At 47.3% G+C, this 17,490-nt stretch overlaps 1 protein-coding gene across 5 annotated transcripts in view; it reads left to right on the plus strand.

Annotated features, from left to right (window-relative positions):
• DAPK2 (death associated protein kinase 2) overlaps positions 1-17,490 on the plus strand; it is a 120,021-nt gene that overhangs the window by 51,192 nt on the left and 51,339 nt on the right. For 4 of the 5 annotated variants that reach the window (XM_019441838.2, XM_019441837.2, XM_019441835.2 and 1 more), the window contains exon 3: positions 14,248-14,469. In XM_019441838.2, the coding sequence (XP_019297383.2) occupies positions 14,248-14,469 (222 nt within the window). Of the gene's footprint in view, positions 1-14,247; positions 14,470-17,490 lie in introns of those variants that run through there. The other variant, XM_019441842.2, reaches the window with a different exon arrangement.

Consider the following 17,490-nt stretch of genomic DNA (forward strand, 5'->3'; position numbering starts at 1 on the left):
GGGTGGGATTCAGGCAAGTAGACAATCAGAATAGCCCAGGGAAGAAAGAACTGTGATGAATGCTGAGTTGTGTACCCAGAGGGCACCTGTTGTCAGGGTCATGACAATTTCAGCCCTCCTGCCTGGGATTCCTGGCAATTCCCCCAGGGTCTGCTCTGGCGTGGGCCCACCCAACAGAGACCCAGGTACTTAGGCACCCACACCCCTTCTCTGTGTGTAAATGAACCTTGACAGGACATGGCAGGGGATCCTGCAGGGTCCCTGACCTGCAGGAAATGGTGCAGTGGCGGGAGACCCAAGGAAGACAGTCTGTCCCCTGGCTGTTCTGGGCCCTGACGTGTTGAAACACAGCCTGGCTTCTCATTCTGCTCTGGAGGGAAAGCTGGGACCTGCCAGCAGCTCTCAAGATAAGGCAAGAATGTGCCTGTCTGGCCAGGCTGGGGCCCGTGTGGGGCCCATATGGGTGCCAGTGACTGCTCTGTTGGCACTAAGGGTGAAGGTGATTTTCTGAGATACTGAAAGGGCAGCCCGCAGCCATAGGTGAAAACGTGTGCTCCAAACCATGGCAGTCATTATCTGATTTATTCACCCTTCACCATTCAGAAACCATTCACTGGGCAAGAAAGATATGCCAGGCTCTGTGCTAAGTATTCTCATATTTCTCTAATTAAAATTTCCCAACAATCCTGCAAATTAAGTGTATTATTTCCACTCTACAGGCGAGGAAACTGAAGCCCAGAGAGCTGAAACTAAAATCTTATTTATTTATTTACCATACGGCACATGCTGTTCTGAGCCCTTAGGTCTACCAGTGTATCTAATCTTCATCACAGCCTGTGAGTCGTTGTCCTCCTTATCATACTGATGAGGAGGAGACCGAGGCACAGAAAAGCTAAGAAACTCACCCACGTTTCCAGAGCCAGCTAGTGTTGGAACTGGGTTGGGGTTATCCTGGGGTCCTTCCCAGATCAGAGCCCCCCTGTGGCCTCAGAGCATTGCTGGTGAACCTCTGCCCTTCTGTGTCTCCGGTGTGGGTCACGTGTGCAAGCACAAGGCCACACTGAGGCAGCTAGTGAGGGAGGTCTGGTAGGTGGGTTTCTAGAGGGAAGAGGCCATGGGCCAGGGTCTATTCTAGGTTGCAATTTGGGTATATAGAGGAAAAAATAAATCACATTGGACGTGACACGTACCTTTCCTGCATTCTGACAATTAGGCTCAAAGGCAACGCGCCGGGCATGCCAAATGCTGTAATGACTTAGAGCAGCAGAGTTAGAGGAATTGAGAAGGAGTGGCAGCCCTGAGGACGCCTAGTAGCTGCTAATTGGGGATGGTGATGACAGAAGAGGTGGCAAAGCCCCAACTCTGAGCCACTTGCCCAACAGTTTCTGGCTTCTGCTGGGGAGACAGGGCTGGGTAGGAGGATGGTTTGGAGGGAAATCTGCTTCCAAGAGGACTTGGACCTGTTCCTCTCACCCCACCCCACCTTCAGGCTTGTGGGAGACTGGGTGTGGATCAAAGTCAAATCCCTTTGAGGGAGGGGATGTGGGGATGGGCCACCTGTGAGTTGGGGACAGGAGGGGGATGGAGGTGTCACCATTTTATTCCTATGGGAAATACCTTCTGCTCTGAGATCGCCAAACTTGGCTCTTGGGGTCGACTGCAAGTGTTTGGGTGGTCCCGCCTTGGACCTTTAGTGGTTTGGGGGCTCCTTTTAGCCATCTGTGAAATGGGCCAAGTTCTGGCTTTGTGGTGGTGCTCCGCAGCTCACTGTCTCCGTGCTACCGTGATGGCAACACAGAACCACTTATAGTTCTTCCTGTTCGTGTGTGTTAAGGATTTGAGGCAACACAGAATAAGAGGCACATAGACGCAACTGGAAATAAAGGCAGAAGATCAAAAGCCACATGCCCTCCGAAGATTATGCGTTATCAAATCTGTGGTGAGGTATTTGGCATTTTAAACAAGCTCCCAGATGCTTCTGATACACCCCTGAGTTTGAGTACCACTGGTGAGAAGGAGGAAGGCAATACGCCCAAGGTCCAGGCCACCATAGTTGTTGTTACTGACCACCAAGATAACGAAAAGGAAGTAAGATAATGTCATTTTCATTATCTGAAACACGGAAAGGTGTCAGTTTTTCAGGGTGGACGGACATCTTCATGGTGCTGATTTCTGAAAGAAAGGCGTTCTGTGAATCCTGTTACAAAGGGCACTAAACAATATAGTGGATAATTTGGGGACAGGAGAGGTGCTTTGCATCCCTCAAGGGGTCTCTTGTGCTGGTCACAAGTGCAGCTGTGGCGCATGCAGGGGGCCTATAGCAGGACGTGCTCACCTTCAGATGCCGTCCCTTCCTGCAATCAGCCAGGAGGAGGGACATTGCCAGGAGGAAAAGTGAGGGGACCTTGAGGAAAGGACCAAGTGTGGGGGATAGAGAAGGCAGTGGTTCCCCTGGGCCTGAATTGAGTGCCCAGGTGAGCAACCAAGTCAAGAGTTCCACCCCAAGGCACAAGGCACTTCCCTTCACAGTGCCCCTAAAGCACATCATCTGGGGGATTGAAGTGTCAGGCAGGAGAAGAGAAAGGTAAAGGGGGAACAACTGGTTAACACCATCTGATGCTGAGAAGACCTGAAGCTCCTTTGTAGACAATACAATCAGCTGGGGAAAATATTTGCAACATACATGACGAATGGTTAATATCACAAATATGTAAAGAGCTTTCATGAACACTTAAGAATAAGGCAAATGCCCCATTAGAAGAATTAGCAAAGCATATACGAGTATGCAATTCAAATTACCCATAAACGTCGGAAAAGATGTTCATTCTCACTAGTAATCAATTACAATTACCCTTTTTCTACAAGTTAATTAACTTAATTCAAGTTAGAACAACAATGAGGTATCACCTTTCAAGTATCAAAATGGTAAAGCTGAAAAACAGTGATGAGCCAGCATATGTGGAGATGTGTATGGGGTGAGAAATGCAGGAGCTAACAATATTTATGGCAGTCAGGAGTATTAACAGGACAGTATTTCTGGAGGATAATTTGTGAAGCATGAAAAACACCTCAAAATTGTACATCACTTTTGGCTAAGGATTCTATTTCCTGCCATTTATCTTGAGGAAAGAAAATCAAGGGATATATACAAAGATTTATACGTAAGGGTATTTATAACAGTGTTATTAATTATATTAAAAATTGGAAGTAATATAAATGTCCAAAGTTAAGAATTTGCTATCACAACCATGGTTTATCTGTACAATGGGATACCATATAGCCATTTAAAATCAAGTAGTAAAAGAATTGTTAGTTATGTAGGAAAATTTGAAGTAGATATATTATTAAGTGGAGCGTGTAAAAAAAGCAGGTTCCAAAATAGTACTTATGGTGGCATCCCCGTTACATCAAAAAAAATCAACAAATAGAAAAGACTTTATACTATGCTCTGAAACAAATCCAAGAGAGCAGACACCAAATGATAAGGATGGTTATCTCAGGAATGTGTGATTAAGGACAGTTTTTAGCTTCCTCTTTGTGCTTTTCTGTGTTTTCTTTCTTTTAGATAATGAACATGCTGCTTTTGTAATAAAAAAATATCAGGAACATGTTGTTTTTTTAAGTGAATCTGCCAATAAGTAAGGGATGATACCCTTTACCACACTGCCTGCTGCCTCTGTTTAAATCTTCCTTTCTCCAAGCATTGACTGCCTACCTGCTTTGTGCTCAATGCTGAGCAGGGTCTATGAGAGTTGCTACTCTCCAGGCTCTTACGGGTGGTTAGTGGTGAAGGGTAAGGTGAATGCCCAGATCATTTGCTGTAGAAATACTTTTGGTCCTTGGTGTGTTCGGCATTTTGCTGGTTGTGAAGGTGCTATAGGGGCCCTTGCTGAGAGTGCCTGAGATCTGCTTTGCTTGCCTGGAGCCCTAATCCTCTTTCTTTGGAAATTTAATTGGTTAACATGTGACTGCTAAACCTCAGGAGCCTGAACCATGGCTGGGGTCTGTGCAGTGGGAAACCCAGAAATCACCCTATATGTTTCAAACTGATAGATCCATGTGACATATTGGCCTGCATCAGAGAATCCTAAGAGGGCAAGCTAGGAGGGAGGTAGGGAGGTGAAAAATGCATCTGGTCCAACTCTTAATTTTTCAAACGAGAAAACTAAGGCCCCCACAGAGAAGGGGACTTGGAAGTTGGTGACAGAGTCAGGACTCCTACCCTCGTGCTCTGCCCACATTTATAGCCCTGAGTGTTTGGGAGATGTGATCTGGGATGTTGTCAAATAATGGCAAGGAAGCAAACAAACTTGGGATAAAAAATGAACAGAAATTCTGAGAAGCAGAGCGCATCCACCCTAGACGGCTAAGAACTGAGTATATCAGTGAAGAAGTTGCAACAAGAATTCCCAGGACATTAAGATTCAGGGTACAGAAGAGCACCGACAAGAAATAATTGGTTATGATTTGTTCACACACCCACATTCACATACACAGACACACATAGTCAGTCCTCTGCAGAGCCCCCTATTTGGTGTGAATTTTAAGAAAGTGGAAAGACCTTTTTATCTCCAAGGAATTTCTCCACTTGCCCAATATGGCCATAGACTTGCCACCTTAAAGCCCCTCTTGGTCAAGGATGCTGTGAAAATGTGAATACGTTACTTTGGAATGAGGTCAGGTTAACCCTTTGGAATCCTTTGTCACTTTATGTGGGTTATGGAAAGGATCCCAGAGGGATATGGACCACAGGGAGGTGAAAGTTCACGGGAGACAGGCTGGGCACAGAACTCTGCACTGGGGGGAGGGGTCTGGCAAGTTGGGAGGGAGGGGTTAGAGAAGATAAACTGCTCACGTCATCATTTCCTGAGGATGGCCCTGTACCCCCATAGTAATAGCAGAACCTCGGCCATCTTGGATTTTTCTGTCTTCCTTTGCAGTCCCTTTTCTGCTCTGTGCCACGAGCTCGTGTTTTAGGTCTCATCTGTTATGGTCCAGCCTCCTGGGCTTTGCTAGGCTGTGAAGGCCAATTGGCTGACATTTCTAAGATTGATCTAGCTGACCTGTTCCGTTGAAGTTCTTTCACTAATCAAATGTATATCTGATTGTCAGGAGCCAGGGGGTGAGAAGGGGCCCCACCCCAACTGAACATCTTTGTCGGCTGACCACTTGCTCTCCCCTACCCTCCACCCCCACAGAGAAGAGAGGAAGGGGCAAGTGTAGCTTCCTGATATATTTCCTCAGGAAGTGGCCACTTGAGGGGGAGGAAGTGAGGTAGAGAGGTGATGACTTGGGGCATCCACAGAATAAAGCATTCGTATATCGCTCTCTGCTTTTCCAGCTTTGGTGAGCTGTTTCCCTTTGCCTGCCTGAATCCAGCTTTTTCTGCCAGGTTTGGTCAAATTCTACCTGCTCTATAAGGCTTCCACCGACCCCTGTCAGCTGGTACTCCTTCTCTGTTCTGACTTGCTGCAGCATTACTGTTTGCTCCCTCACTTGACCCTGAGGCAGGTGTCTTTTACACACCCATGTCATATTTCTTTTTCCATTAGTGTGTGTCTCATTTCCCCAGCTGACTATAAGCCTTTCAAGTTGTGGGATGTGCCATGCTTATAGCCCTTCGGACACTGATCAATAAATGGGGGGTGGAGGAATGAATTAGTGAATGGATGGATAGGTGAAGGGACAGTTCGGTGGATGCAGGAAGGTGGGTGGGGAGATAGGGAGGTGAGTGGGCGGCAGGCTCCAAGCCCAACGCTATATTATGTATAACCTACATCATGTCAGTGTCTAGAACCTAGACTCTAGACTAAGAGAATAGCCAGAGAACACTGAGCTGTATTTTCAGTGAAAACCTTTCTCTATGTAGCCAGGTGCAGCTTAAATTAGGCCAGACTTCTTTCAGGTGTTGAACTTAAGGGCTCATGTTCATTTGACAACAGCTATCAAAATGTGCTTATACCTCAAAATAGATTCCAAAAAGTAATCATACCTCAGCCTGACTTGGCTGTGCTCAACGATTCCTTCCTTTCTGTGCTTTAGGAGTTTTTTTCTGACAAAAAAAAAAAAAAAAAAAAAAAAAGGCCAGAGGAAGGAAGTTTGTCTGCAGGGGCAAGCTATCAAATGAGCTAACCTGTGAATGCAGCTGTCATAGGCCAGCACGAGCATACACCTCTGACTCTGTGGACAGAGGCCATTTGTAGGTCATGGTTCAGCTCCTGGAGACTTGTGGTTCCTGATTCTATGTATTCCTTACTGCTGACCCTGAACTTGGTTTGGTTGGAGTGACTTCTTGAAAGACTAGATAATAATTTTGAGAAATATCAGTATTTTCTATCCACCCCCCCCCCCCTTTTTCCATGTACAGTTTGGAACTGTTTGGAGATCATCAAAGAGCATGTGGCCACATTGTACAGTGTGCTTCCCAAATTGTGCTTTGTGGAGCTCTCAGGGTTCCACAGAGCTCGTTAAGCCACAGGGGGTAGGCTCTGAGTTGGTGGGTTCTGAGTGCCTCTCCCCCAAAAGAAGCACTGCTTTTTATCTTTTTTACATATGGCACATATTCTGTGCAAGATTTATTGGAGATGGGGTTCCACTCCTCCAACAAATTTAGAAACGTATGTCAGGAGGCTGTCAAGGCATTCATAACATGGTCAGAGAGGAGAAACGGATTCATTGGACAGACTGCTTGGCTCACTAGCTGGGAGAAAAGGCCACTTAAATTTTTTGTTAATGTTTTTATTTATTTTTGAGAGACAGAGAGAGACAGAGCACCAGCAGGGGAGGGGCAGAGAGAGAGGGAGACACAGAATCCTAAGCTGTCAGCTCTGAGCTATCAGCACAGAGCCCGAGGCAGGGCTCAAACCTACGGACCTTGAGATCATGACCTGAGCCAAAGACAGCCGTTTAACCGACTGAGCCACCTAGGCGCCCCAAGAAAAGACCATTTAGATGGCTCCAGGAATTCTTGTGTTTGTAGGTCTTGTGTTGATGTTTCTACCTGCTCCAGAGTCTCCACTCGCCTCCAGCTGGCTTGGATGTTCCTCCTGTGGGTCTCACACTCCTTGCTTGCCCACCTAGTTCCCAATGTGCTGCCCACCTGGCTTCTGATAAAATTTTGCTCATTACCCTTATCTCTCTGTCCTGGAATTCTGACCTGATACCTGCGATTTCTGGTGACTTTATACTTCTTCACCTTATTTTGGCTTCCTGGAAAATTGGTTCCTTGCCCTGCCCTTGAGTAACTGTGTCCCAAGTATCATCTGCCTTCCTGGATCCTGGCATCCCCTGGGACCCCACTTTTCATCTGCCATGGCCCTCCCCAGCACTATCTTCTTCTTCTTTTTTTAAATGTTTATTTATTTATTTATTTATTTATTTATTTATTTTGAGAGAGAGAGAGAGAGAGAGAGAGAGAGAGAGAGAGAGAGATAGTGAGCAGGGAGGAGCAGAGAAAGAGGGAGAGAGAGAATCCCAAGCAGGCTCTGCACTGTCAGAGCAGAGCCCGATGCGGGGCTCGAAATCACGAACCTCGAGATCATGACCTGAGCCAAAACCAAGAGTTGGATGTTTAATGACTGAGCCACCCAGGTGCCCTGCAGCACTATTTATTTTTAAGCTGGGATCTGAGGAGGCAATTCATTGGGGCTGAATCAGGTTCAAGAATGTGCTGGGATTGGAAAATGGGGACCAGGATCTGGATGTGGCAATCTAGTGGATGGAAAGAAAAAATAATTAACATCCATGGAAAAGTTCTAGTTCACACAGTGCTTTCACATTTCATTCTCATCACAGTCCTGTGAGATTGGGATATTCTTATGTCTGTATTACACACAAGGAATGTGATTTGCTGAAGGTAGAACTGGAAACAGAACCTGGGTCTTTTGACCCTTAATCTTGGACTAGGGTATAGGAGATAAGAAACAGGTTGATTGCTAAGGCAATGAGGAGAAGGCTCTTGTTCATGGGAATTGGGAGTGGCCTGACTAGGGGCTGGATGTTTTGGTAATGGATGGGAGATAAGAGGCAGAGTTAACCACAAAGGCCCCACAGTCAAGGCTGGCTAGGCAGAGGAGTGAGGAGGGGGCTTTGTGACACCATCCCCAGACAGGCTGTTGCCATGAGATCGGGGTGTGAGTCCTCTGGGATCAGGCTGATCTGGTTCTTGCAGACTACAGATTTGAACGGCTCCTGCCCATGCCTTTGAGACATGTTAGCTGACGAGCCCATTCCCCTACCTGCTGGGCTGCCCTTGGGGTGGCCTTGATTGGAAGCATCTAAGCATTATCCCTGCCCTGTAGCCCTGAAACTTGCAGGGTAATTCCAGAAGAATCATGGCTTATTGTTCTGCAGTGTGGGAAGAGGAACTGTAATGACCACTTGGGGGAAGTAGGAGGAAGAACCTGGTCTCCGCAACCCTATGACTCGGAACACTGCACGTTTGCCACCACTCCCCTCAGTGGCATCTCATCCCTGGGTTTGCATTCTGTGCAGCTCTGCCTCATCTCTACCTTGATAAACTGGTGACTTTGGGGCAGGTTACTGAATTCATGGACACTTTAAAGTTGACTGAGAAAGGGGTGCCTGGGTAGCTCAGTTGTTTAAGTGTCTGACTCTTGGTTTTGGCTCAGGTCATGATCTCATGGTTCATGAGTTCAAGCCCCATGTCAGGCTCTGCGCTGGCAGCATGGAGCCTGCTTGGGATTCTCTCTCTTTCTCTCCCTCTCTCTCTGCCCCTCCCCTACTCATGCGCACATGCACTCTCTCTCTCTCTCAAAACAAATAAATATTTTAAAAATTAAAAAAAAAAGTTGTCTGAGAAAGGAAGTGAGTTAAGTCCACTCTATTCCTAGACTTTACAAAACACCTTTAGCAGCCTACCCCTCGTGATTGCCAGAGCAAGTCAGACTGGCTGCAGCTTACCATGGCAGGTAGGGGTGGATGGGCTGTGGATGTGGTCTCCTTGATGCAAGCCATCATGGGTGCATTGTCTTTTGAAAATTAAAACCAACAATAAAATAAAATAAAAATAAGTCTGCTTTCTATTTTCATGTGCTCGTGCAATTCTGAATAATATCAGTGATAAAATATTCCTCTCTTCTGGGGTGGGCCCCTCTCCTCACTGCTTGGTACACTAATGAAGCTAGAGTCAGTAGGCAGGATTTCACGTCCTAGACCTGCTATCAGGGCTGGCTACCCGGCCCAACTACCAGGTCACTTAACCTCCCTAAGCCTCTGCCTTCTTTTCTGTGAAATGGAACTAAGAATGATACCTGCAAATATTAAAAGAATGAATGTAAGATTAGTTTATAAAGAGAAAAGCTGGCTATAAATGTTGTAGTATCTACATTGCTATACAAAAGCTAAACGGTGTGAGATCTGGGTCTTGCTCGGGTTATTCTTCTTTGGCAGTGAAGAATTTGGGGGTGATTGAGCCAGGTTCTTCCGTGAAGTTGAGGAGCTAGTGTTGGAGACGTAACATCGTTTTTGGCACTGAGAAACTGTTCTGGGTTTACGCCTTTTCATCTGATTCCTGGGTAGACATTAGGACACCCTTGTGGGGCATCACTCTGGGTCCTGCTGTGTTCTGAAATGAGGCCCATCTGTCTCACTCGTGATGCAGCCTGCTTCATCCTCAGGGGGTGCTGAGTGAGTGAGGAGCTGAGCCCTCTGCCTGGGAAGAGGGATGTGTTCCTGACTTAATTGCAGAAGAGTGTGCTGGCAGAAGCACAGAAGGTAGTGTGTGTCTGGAGGATTGACTGTCCCTTACTAAACCAGGCCACGTGACTTTCACACGCCAGCCTTCGGCACTGAACCCCCCTCCCCCGCCCGGCCCATGCCTCCTGCCTTTCTACAGGGCTGGATAGTAAAGCCCTTTCTCAGGCATTATTTGTGATTTCCCCTGTGACGTGACCAGTCTAGGTTTTCTCACCCCCACTTGACAAAGGAGGAAACTGAGGCCCAAGGAGTTGAACAGGCTGCCCAGGGTCAGGGTAGGGCTTTGACTGGAACCCACATGGAGAATGAAGGGAAGGCCTTTACTTCTGTTCAGTTTGCTGTGGGCTTTTTAGAGCTTTCTGACAGAAGCCTTCTGAGGTGAGACTTCAGGGGACAGGTGGAGAAACACAAACTGAGAAGGCAGTTCCTTGTCCCAACCCATGAGGCTTTGATGGCAGGACCAGGAATTAGGCCTCCTGACTGCCAGCCCTTTGCTGCACTAAACCATGGGTTAGGTATTGACTCTTGCAGTATGAAGGGAGGGGAATTGGAATATGTGTGCTTTGTGCTTGTGTATCCCATGTTTTAGCATTCCCATAACTTCTGACTTAGTGTTGATAATGATTTTCATTAGAGATTGGGTGCCTTCCCTCTCTTCCCTCTCTGGATAACACCCTGGGGTCTCTGTCCTAACCTAGAGAGCTCCTCGCTGCCTACCTCTTGCCCCCATAGCCAAGTTGGGCAACTTCTGCACTGTGGGGCCTGAACTCCTATCTTTGGAGCATCCCAATGGGCAGATGAAGGCCCATCACCATCACTGCTTTTACCTGCCCATTACCAGACGTAGTACAGAGTCACCTCAGCTCTGATTTTATTTTGTTTTTTTTGTTTTTTTTTTACCTCAGCTCTGATTTTTGCATTTGCGACCAGGGTGTGTCTGAATGTAAACTTCCATTCCTGTTACCCCCAAAGCCTAGGGTAATCTTCTGTCTTGGTTTGGAGCTGACCCATCAAGCAAAAGACTCCTGGTGGGAGAGACGACACTCCTCTCCCCTCTTCCCTTCTCCCCCTTACTCCTTCCCTCAAATGTCAAATCAAAGAACCAAGGGAGAGGGTGATAAAAGGACCAGGAATAAAATGAGTAACAGCAGTATAGTATCTTTATCTGTCAAAGGGAGATAATCAGAGGACTGTTGTAAGGCGGTGTTCTCAGCCCCGGCTGCACATCAGTCACCTGGGAAGTTTTTAAAGATCTCAGTTCCCAGGATGCAGCCAGATCCAGGAGACTGGGATATAAATTCCCTGGGTGATACTGGTTTATAGACAGTTGCTCCAAGGATTAAAAGAGTTGGTTAACTGCTTAGAACAAAGATATTCCTGTATCAGGTTATGCACTAGACTCATCAGAAGGACTTTCAAAATGGTACTGATTCCCTGGCCACATATTGACACCATTTAAATCAGTGACTTCTGGGGTGCCTCTTGCTTGGCCTTCATGTGAGCAATAAACTAGTAACAGTTATACTAGCTATCATTTTTTAAGCTGACTGTGGGCCAACATCGCAGGTATTTCCAGTCATCATGATTCCCTGGTAGGGAGTCATGATTCCCATTTTACAGATGAGGAAACTGATGCTCAGAGCAGAGAGCCACTCTCCCCAGGGGACAGCACAAGTTTCCTGAGTCCAGGCCTGTCTGCCCCGGAAGGCTGCTTTTGCTGCCCAGAGCCTGGCAGCCAAGAGGCTGGCCTTAGTGGAGCATATTCTCCCCTCTTCTCCGTAGTGGCCCAGCAAGAGGGGAAAACCCATAGGTGGCCTTAGCTCTCCTTGGGCTCCCCAGGGCAGGTTGAGTGGAGGATCCCTCCCCCAGGAAGAGAGGGGGAGATGAGGGGTGCTGCTTGGTATTTGGCTCTCAAAATGCCTCCTTTTGGTGTGAGAAAGTTGCCTGCATATTAGGACTGACCCCCGGTCACCTCTCATTGCCACAGCTGCTCTCTCTCACAAGGAGAAAACTCAACCAGGAAAAGCAAACACTCATTTGCGTTTTTGAGAGTTTGAGGAATTTTTAAGTCATGTGATACAGAATAATGCCTCCATTTCCCTCTTAAGACAAAGGGAGGGGGCTATCTCAAGGTGACTGAAATATTTTGCTCTGCTTTATAAAAACCTTGCACCTCCATCTCTGTGCTCTGTAGGCTTAAACAAAATGCTTAAAATCCTTAAGCTTTGGTTTCCCCATCAGTCAGCTGGAAAGAGTAAGCCCTGTCTGCCCTCAAAACTGCTGATGCCAGGTCCCTAAGATGTCAGAGAAAAGAAAAGCATGGCCATCTTGACACTGAGACTCACAGTTGCCTGGGACTGGAAGCTTTGTCAGATGTTTCCTGGCTCTCGCTAAGGGACCCAATGTCCCTGAGGCCCATAGTAGCTCCAAGCGACCAGTGTTAGAGATCGCCCTGAATGTGTTCACTCTGGCTTTGGGAGGCCTGGCTTCACTCCACTTGTGTCAACTCCTGTGTGTAGACAACTAGGAGCCAATATTTGGGGCATAAATAGCTGAAACTTTATTTAAAAAAATTTTTTTAACATTTATTCATTTTTGAGAGACACGGAGAAACAAAGCACAGCAGGGGTGGGGCAGAGAGAGAGAGGGAGACACAGAAGCCAAATCAGGCTCCAGGCTCTGAGCTGTTAGCACAGAGCCTGACACAGGGCTCCAACTCACGAACCATGAGATCATGACCTGAGCCGAAGTCGGACACTTAACCAACCGAGCCACCCAGGCACCCCTGAAACTTTAGAGTTAGTAGACAATGGAATATAAATTTGGTTCCACAAAGCCATCCTTGTCCAGCCTAGCCCAGGCCCCAGGGCCCCTCCTTCCCCAGAGCTCCCTCTGTACCTGTTATCTGTGCCTTTGGTCCTTGCCCTGCACAGGACCTGGCACAGACCAGACACTCAGGCAGCACTAAAGTGAATGAAGGATGAGGGGATGGAGACATACAGGAATATGTATCTGGTGATGTCTCTAAGGTGGTTGCCATAGAATGCTATTTAAGTGTTGGCATATCTATTCCTTGCTTGCTCTACTTGACTTTTTTTTTGTCACTTAGGTTTATTTTGAAGACTGTCTCACTGAGGATTATTCTAGGAATGGAGTGGTTCAGATGTGATGCTATTTTTCTGAGGTTGAGGCAAATATCCCGAGAATTTCATCGTGTGTAACTCTTTTACCCCAGAGCCGCAAAGAGAGTACATCTTAAGTGTGGAGTATGGCATCGCTTATTAAGCCATTAAGCTGAACCTGCAAACTTTCTGAGTTCTGTTTTAGCAGTGGGTATTGTGAGCAAACGTGGGGGCACTTGTGAGAATGATAGAAGGGGAGTAGGAAGACGCCAGGAAGGGTGACCACTGGGCCGTCTCCAGGCCCTTAGAGCTGCCCACCCATCCTGACCACCTGAACTGAAATGGTGAACAGAAGGCTGCTTCCCTCCCCTGTGGAGTGGGCTGTCCTTGGAACGCTCAGAGAAGCTGGCTCAGGGCCACCTGTCACTCGCATGGACACCATTCCATGGCTACTGTATTGGTCTCCAGAATGAAGTATTTCTAGGCCCAAACCTGAGGGGCACTTAGCATATTCTTGACTTCTATAACTACTTAGTGGCTTTGTGGACAGTGAGCTGGGCACCTGAGCTGGCCATTAGCTCTGTGATGACCTCACGCTTGTCACTGACCTCTCCTGTGCCTCAGTTTTCTAACACTTTGCAATTCTCTGGTCCCATCAGCCCTCTCGCTGTGACCAACTCCCCCTTATGGTTATTAGCAGTGTTAGGCTGCCTCCACCCACCCCCGCCTCCTCCAGTATCCCACCAACCCAGCCAGCATATCCTCTGGCCTTGTCTTTACATTAAGTGTATCACTCTCGTATTTTCTCTGTCTCCTTACTGAGGACTTGCTTTGCTCAGGTCATTGAAATTTTATTTGTTGGGAGGAGGTTGGGGGCAAAGGTACAAACATGAGAATATAGAGATATCACAATTATAAATGGATGAATTTATACTTGTGTCCAGGTAAGACAGACTCAAATTGAATAACTGTTACCATTAATATTTTGGCCATACCAATATTTATGTTTTTCCTTGCTAATCTTTACATTATGTAGTATAAGCCTCTGGACATTGTGATTTTATCTAATGGATAGTGGACTCGGGTTCTCATAGAGACTTAAGAACAATGAAGCTGTGTCATCCTGATCAAATAGGAAACCGTTCAGGGCCTCAGTGTTCACATCTGTACACGGGGAATGACAATACTGGCATTCATTCCTAGTAAAGGCAAAGTACTCATATGAACAGAAGGAAGCCCAGTACCTGGCCCCTCTCCGCCACTCGTTACCTGGCAGGGGAGGATGCAGGCTTGTGATATAATTTGTCCTACTCTGGCGGAATGAATTAGTGTGGCCTGGGGCTGACAAGTGGTCACTTCCTTGATGGACACAGTTACACCCTGATTGTGCTGGTCTGTGTCCCCACAGCGGCCAGTTTGCCATTGTGAAGAAGTGCCGAGAGAAGAGCACGGGGCTGGAGTACGCGGCCAAATTCATCAAAAAGCGGCAGAGCAGGGCCAGCCGGCGGGGCGTGTCCCGGGAGGAGATCGAGCGGGAGGTGAGCATCCTGCGGCAGGTGCTGCACCCCAACGTCATCACGCTGCATGACGTCTTTGAGAACCGAACCGACGTGGTGCTCATCCTCGAGCTGTGAGTGGGTGTTTGGGACCCATGGGGGGCAGCAGAGGCAGGTAGGGTGGTGGGTGCTTCAGCCACAGGTCCCAGAGGGCAGCGGCAACCAGACCTCATGAGCTTGGCCCAAAGAAGGTGAAGTCAATGGTGGGTGGTTTTCATTGGTTGCTGTCCCCTTCATCCTCCTTCTGAGCTTGGGCCAAAGGTGGGTGGGTTTGCCGAGCATCAGGGACAGAAGGCAAGGGTCTGGGTCTGGCTTTCATGGGACCCTGGGGATAAAAGGGAGGCAATGGCTGGCCCCTGGGATGTTTCCTGGCGGAGCATGTGGGAGGATGGTGGGGGGTGGGGGGCGATGTAAGAAGGTAGTATGAGGGGAGGAGAGGCTGTCCGGGAGGGGTCTTCTCTATGAGGAGGAGCGGAACAAATATCCTTCAGGCTCTGCAAAGCCCTTCCCCAGCCCTTTCTTGGGAAAAATTCCCACATTTGTGCTGTTTGATGCCTTCATTATCATAATAATAGCTATTATTTAGAGAGCCCTAGTATAAGGCAACCATTTGTCGATGCTTCTTGTTTGCCATCCTGTTCAGTCCTCACAAAGACTATTGAGGGAAGTGTCCTCCTAACACGGAGGAGTTATTTGGCATTCACTGTACTGAGCACTTCTGTTATCTTATTTAATCTTCATAAAAATCTTATCACACAGAAGCTCTTACTATCTCCATTTTACAGACAAGAACACTGAGAGGCCAGGTCTCTTATAAGACCCTAGAGCCAGGAAGAGGAGGGGCTTGAGTCCACACTGCTTGTGCAGACAGCTATGAGCATGAGGTGAGATGGCATTATGCTGGCCTAACTGGGCAAGACGTCATAGTCTGATGATGCCAAGACTCCAGGAATTGACCACTTTGTGTCCCTCCTGGAGGTGTCTCCATGGAATGGGGAGATAGAGTTCTGGCAGACAACAGAGTTTGAATTGGACTGTACAAGTCACAATGGCTGTGTGCAATCAAGCAGCACAACCTGGTGTTGGGAGTGTTCTGAGCCTCATGGGCATGTATGCATCTGCCGGTTGCAGAGGAGTGGTAGCATTTGTTTCAGAAATCCCTGACTTTGTGACCTTGGGCAAGACACCTCACTCCTCTGAGCTTCAGCTCCCATCTGTAAATGTGGCAGCCATCCTTAACCTGCCCACAAGTTGGGTGGACCACCTGACATTTGAAGTCATTCTAATTTGAGAACTAAGCCCTGACGTTACCAGGATATAGATTTATGTAGCAGATGGGCATTTGCATACTCTTGCATTGATGCTTAAATTATCCATCTCACTGTTTAAATGCATAGACTCGCCCGTGCTATTCCTTTCACTCCAGCGTCCTCTGGTCTCTCCCATAGACCTCTCAGCCACTTGGACTAGTTGGCGTATGCTGCTGCCTGACTCAGCAAGCCTGGGGGCGTCAGGTGCGGTCAGCCATGTGGACAGCCCAAGGTGTGGCATGCCGCAGGGCTAAGGGTCAACAGTTGGTACAGTGTTCCCAGCAGAGAGCGACAAGCTTACCCCCGCTGGGGAGGCTAGGCCACTGCTTTAAAAAAAGTTTCCAGCAACTGAAAAGAAATCGCATTTACAATCCTACCATCCAAACATAGCTATTCATGTTTTTCTGTGGTTCCTCTCGGCCTTTATCTATTTGTATACAATCATTGTACTTGCACAATTTCTTGCTCTACTTTTCCCCTTCAGCATAATTTCACAAATAGTTTTTTTTTCTTTTAACTGACTGTATCATGTTTCATTGAATTACATACTCCTATATCCCTATTGTTGGACATTTCGTTTTGATTTTCCAGCTTTTAACCATTACACATTTCACTGCCAGAAAACAACTTCCTTCCCATAACTTCCCACTTTTCTTTTGAATTAATCCTTTCAGATCAATCCCCAGGAAGGGGATGACTAGGCTGACATTTGGAGGGCTCTTGATATCCTCACTTTCATGGGACGATGTTAACCTGTAGGACCTACAATATAGGAGCGGTTTCCAGTTTGCCCGCAGCCTTGTCAGCCCTGGGCCATTTGTTCCAAAACAGGATTCATTATTCATTTGCCTTTATGGTTATCAAATGATTTGTTGTTGTCATTTTTATTCTTATAAGATTAAAGTGTTTTATTCTTTAGTTGCTAGAGAAATTGCCTGCTTTTCCTGGTTTGCAGAACCCTAGGAGTTGGGGTCTGGGATGCTCTTGAGATGTCCCTGTTTCTCCCAGCAGGGCTCATGGTCAGCAACAGTTATGTGCCCTCTTCCAGTGAGTTGTCACCATCCCTACCATCGAGCTGTCGCACTGGTACTCCCACTGTGACTTGCTTGAGCTGCTGTGCTTGCTCAGTTCTGTCTATTCATAGTTTCTCTATCACCTCTTTTACTTTGAAGCTGTCTCACTGCTCTTGGGGTGCCTGCCTACCTATGGAGTGCTGGGGATTGCTAAGGCTAGCAATGGTGCTGGAACAATGTGTGACAAGGGTGTCCCAGGGAGGACCTCCCAAGAGAGAAGGGGTTTTCATGGGCTTTTGTGTTGGGATTTGGTGACCCCTGTTGGGCTGATCAGCAGCCTTTGACTGCCTGGTCCTCACGGTGCCCTAACAGGTTAGTGGGTTTGCCCAGTGTTTAAACATGACTATCAGTGCCCGCCTTGTTCAGTTGAAATTGCAGGTTTTGTGGATGGGTTTACCCCAATCCCATTGTCCCTCTCAGCAACTGTTGTCTGGTGCAGGGCTTGCTTTTGCTTTCTGCTAAAGTGACCAGTACTCAGAAGACATACCCAGCCCTGAGTTAAGTCCCTTTAAACTGTCATCACTCCATCCATGACCTCCTTAGCAATAGCTGCCTCTGGTCAGGGCTGTTGAAAGCAGGGATGGGAAGGATTTGGTTTTGCCATATAAGTTGACTTTTGTATGGCATAAAGAATATTTTCAAAATCTCGGTAGATTAATTCATGTCATATGTGGAGCTTGCTCTGAAAATGTAAGTCAGCCCCGGGGGGGCG

This window comes from Panthera pardus, unplaced genomic scaffold (assembly GCF_024362965.1).
Source record: "Panthera pardus isolate Hobbes unplaced genomic scaffold, ASM2436296v1 HiC_scaffold_24, whole genome shotgun sequence".
Lineage (NCBI taxonomy): Eukaryota > Metazoa > Chordata > Mammalia > Carnivora > Felidae > Panthera > Panthera pardus.